The 4,449-nt window shown below is 41.2% G+C and overlaps 1 protein-coding gene across 1 annotated transcript; it reads right to left on the bottom strand.

Moving 5' to 3' along the window:
- Positions 1–2,107: 2,107 nt before the first annotated feature.
- Positions 2,108–3,145, bottom strand: LOC112925673 (E3 ubiquitin-protein ligase RNF113A-like). The gene has a single exon (XM_026006483.2). The coding sequence runs from the start codon at positions 3,143–3,145 to the stop codon at positions 2,108–2,110; it is 1,038 nt and encodes a 345-aa protein (XP_025862268.2).
- Positions 3,146–4,449: the final 1,304 nt, after the last annotated feature.

Genomic DNA, 4,449 nt, shown 5'->3' with positions numbered 1-4,449 from the left:
AAAAATAAGTTTTCAGTTAAGAAATAAAGTAGCAGTTAATTAAAATAAGATATGATGTCAAACTTTATGAATGGTATATTGAAAGAAATGCTTCCAAACATGGATCTCAAATTAGAATTAAAATAATCTATTCCTCACAAAAGTGCTAAGAGAAACAGAACCCACTCTAACCTCTTCTATGGTTTTATAGCTGATAATACAGAAGAGGCAATTCTTTAATTTGGAGTTAATTCAATAATTTGTGTTAAGTGAGACTGTTCATTCTGATGTCTTTGACTTAAAAATCTGGTTTGTCACTACATAGAATGTTTCGGACTGCTGCGCAAAAAGAAATAATCCTAAAAATGTAAGTGTATAAAAATGAAATCATAAAAAATTAGAAGCAGCAAATTTGGGTGAGTTTATAAATAATCTTTGAATAGCTCTTCATTAGCATGGCATGAAAAATAAAAAGAAGAAGCCATAGAGTAAATTATTGGCAAATCTAGTTGCAGAGATATAGAAAATTTTTTATAATAAGGAAAATAAGCTAAAAACCAAATCTTCTACATGATGAACTGGAGAAAATAACAAAATGTGAAACAGCCAAACTTATGAGGGTAATGGAAATATTCATTATCTTGAATGTGGTAATGGCCTCATGGGGTATACATATGTTAAAACTTATTAAACTGTACACTTTTGAAATGAGAAGTATATCATATGTCAATTTATTTTCCATCAGAGGACCATAATTAGGAGCATCCACTTGGAAAACAATTTATTATCATCCCCCAAATCTAAAATTTATATGTACACACCTATTTATCAATATGACATATTAGATACCCTGAAAACTGTCCCACTGCAAAGTATTTAGACCTGCTGGATAAACTATAACATATGTCCTTTAAAATGAACAGTTGGAATAAGAAGAGTGAAATGGAAATGCTCAGGGACCATATGTGAAGAGAGAACAGAAAATCAGAATGGTAAGCAAGTGTTGATGTCAAAGCTGTCCTGAGGGTATCTGCCAATTTTAGTACCCTAGAGCTTTGGCTTTGATGACCATGCAGGGGTTGTTATGAGGAGGTGAATGGAAATTGAGGCTTCTGCTTAAACTAGAGCTCTTAAAAATCAATGTTGGTGAAAGGGCAGACTAGAAAAAATTCCATGTACCAGCAAAAAAAGAAGACAAGGGAACTTGACAATCTTACCCTGGGCTTTCAGTGAAAACCAACCAAACAAAAACAGCAAAAATTCTCTTCTAAGAATTTGTATGATAAGCCTGTGCTCATAGTTTTGGGATCTAAATGTATTGGATGATCCAGAAAATCCTAACTTGAGAATTTACCTTAAAGTGACCTTTGTTTGGTAGTATCTTTGTGTGCCTGACTATAGCAAAAGCAAATCTCTCTCAAACAGAGGCACAAAGAAACGTCCCATGTAAATTCCACATGACGTTGATATTATAATCTGAAATTATAAGACACAAACTACCATCAGTGACGATAGAAATAAAAAGGTAGAATTAGACCCCCAAAAGCACCAGATAAAAGAATTATTCAATAAAGACATAAAACAAATTTGCTTAATATGTTTTAAAACAGAAAGGAATAAGAAAACACAAGCACAAGATAAGATAGCATTTATAAAGAAAGACTTGAAGAAAACTTAGTATAATTTCTAGATATAAAAATACAAATATTGCTGTAAATGCTAAAAAAATGCTAAATATCAGAATAGACAAAATTGAAAACAATTGGTAAATTGAAGCATGGATTTGTAAACTGAAGCAAAATATAATACAGAGAGTTAAGGAATAGATAATATGAGAAGCAAGGCAACCTGGAATTAAAATGAGGATATATAACCTACCTTCCTTGATATTTCAGAGGAATAGGATAAAAATTAAGGAAGAAAGACTATTTGAAGAAGTAATTCTACAGAATTTTCAGGAACTGATGAAAGACACAAATCTCCAGATTCAGCAAACACGATAAAACCCCAGCAGAAAAATAAATGAATTCATTTAAAAATACATTGCAGTATTTATTTGTTTGTTTGTTTTTACTTTTTATTTTTCCAAGCAAAAGATTTATTCTGAGGTGTGAGAATAATAGGAAAATTAAGTGACGGGGATCGGACCTTCATCGAGGTCTTCTGGGAAATCAGAAGCATCACGATCCTCTTCTGCAGCTCGATGCTTCTCCAATTTTGCAATCAATTCTCTGGCTGGATTGAAGACGCCGTTGGTCTGCCGGTCACAGACATAGCAGCGAGGGGTGGTGCGGAAATGCCGCAGTGCACAGCTCTCGCAGAAATAATGCCTGCACCTGGTGACAACCGGATTCCGGAAGGCCTGGCGACAGATGAAACACCTGAGTGGTATTTCCTCATCATCGCTTCCCACCTGATAGTTTTCGTCCCCACAGACACCATAGCGACCCTCCTCAAGCTCACGTTCGATCTGCCACCCGTGCTTGTGATCTGAACGGTCATGGAGGAACTTGCAGCTGTCTCCGAAGCCGCAGAAGCCAGTCTCCTGGAAGTCCTTACAAGTGTCGGGCTGGTAGTCCCAGCGCACGGTGGCACACAGATGCTCGGGCGCCCGGATGGGGCCCTTCCTCACCCCCCCGGAGGATGCACTGCCCAGACACGTATCCTTGGGCTTCACGTATTTCTGATAATTACTGATTCCCCGATAGATCTTGTCATCTTCCTCGCCCCTCAGCTCCCCCTGGGTCCTCTGGCTGCGCTCGAAGGTGGCTTGTGCGTCGCGCTCCTTCTCGGTGTCCAGCTCGTAGACAGCGGCAGCCCCCGTGGCCCCTGGTCCCACGGGGGTTGCCGAGCGGGTGCACTTGTACCCCACGCCAAGACTCGGGGCCTCGGACTCCTCCCCGCTGCTCAAGTGGCCGCAAGCCGCCTTCTGCGTCCCACGGCCCCGAGTCGTCTGCATCATGGGATCGCCCGTCGCCCGCTGCTTGTCGGGGCGAACCACAGCGCTGCCCTCGTCGCTGCCGCTGCCGCTGCCGCCGTCTCCAGGCTCCCGGTCGCGGCCCCCGCGCTTTCTGCGGCCTGCAGCCCCTTTTCGTCCCCCCGGCTTTTTCAAGAGGAAGGTGCACACCTGGTCTGTGGTCTTTCCGGGAGAAAGTTGCTCTGCCATCTTGGAGGCCGTAGCTCCAGAAGGCTACGGCGCGCTCGGCCTCGCGGGCCCCCTCACGTCACTGCACGTGGTGCGCGCGGCCGCCTCGCGGGGTTGTATTTAAATGTATACTGCGGGCGTCCCTGGGTGGCGCCGCGGTTTGGCGCCTACCTTTGGCCCAGGGCGCGATCCTGGAGACCCGGGATCGAATCCCACGTCGGGCTCCCGGTGCATGGAGCCTGCTTCTCCCTCTGCCTATGTCTCTGCTTCTCTCTCTCTCTCTCTCTCTCTCTCTCTCTCTGTGACTATCATAAATAATAAAAAATAAAAAATAAATTAAGTGTATACTGCATTTACCTTGCAGTTATTTGGAACCTCAAAGCAAATGAGAAGACTTAAAAGCACCCAGAGAGAAGAGACCATTAGAAAGAGCCCAGACTTCTGAATAACAAAGGTCGGAACCCTGAGGAGTGGTGCAATGTCTCCAAAGTCCTGGGAATAAAAAAATAACCGTCAAAGAAATGGAAAGTCATTCAATGCTCATGGATTGAAACTATCAAAGCAGTCTATATGTTTAATGCAATCCCTATAAGATACCAATGGTGTTTTTCACAGAACTAGAACAAATAATCCTAAGACTTGTAGAGAATCACAGAAAACCCGAGAATAACCAAATCACAGGAAAGGAAAAGTGAAGCTGGAGTCCTCACAATTCCAGGTCTAAATACTTCCAGTTATCTTTCAAAGTTGTAGTAATCCAATGGTATGGTACTGACACCAAAGTAGACACATAGATCAATAGAACAGAACAGAAAAAAAACAGAAATAAACCAACAATAATATGAAAAATTAATCTTTGGCAAAGCAGGAAAGAATATCCAAAGGGGAAAAAAGCAGTCTCTTCAACAAACGGCGTTGGGAAAGAAAACTGGACAGCAACGTGGAGAAGAATGAAACTGAACCACATTCTTACAGCATACACAAAAATAAATTCAAAATGGATGAAAGACCCAAATGTGAGACAGGAGACCATAAAAATCCTAGAGATTTTACATAGGCAGTAACTTCTTAGACATCAGCCATAGTGCTTCTTTTAAGATATGTCTCTTGAGGCAAGGGAAACAAAAGCAAAAATAAGCTATTGGGACTACATCAAAATAATAAGTTTCTGAACAGTGAAGGAAACAATCAACAAAACTAAAAGGCAATCTATGGAATGGGAGAAGATATTTGCAAATGACTTATTAGATAAAGGGCTAGTATCCAAAATATATAAAGACCTTATCAAACTCAACACTCCAAAACCAAATAATCCAGTTAAGAAA

Source organism: Vulpes vulpes, chromosome 13 (genome assembly GCF_048418805.1).
Source record: "Vulpes vulpes isolate BD-2025 chromosome 13, VulVul3, whole genome shotgun sequence".
In the NCBI taxonomy this organism is placed as follows: Eukaryota; Metazoa; Chordata; class Mammalia; order Carnivora; family Canidae; genus Vulpes; species Vulpes vulpes.
This window is presented reverse-complemented; position numbering and strand designations above follow the sequence as displayed.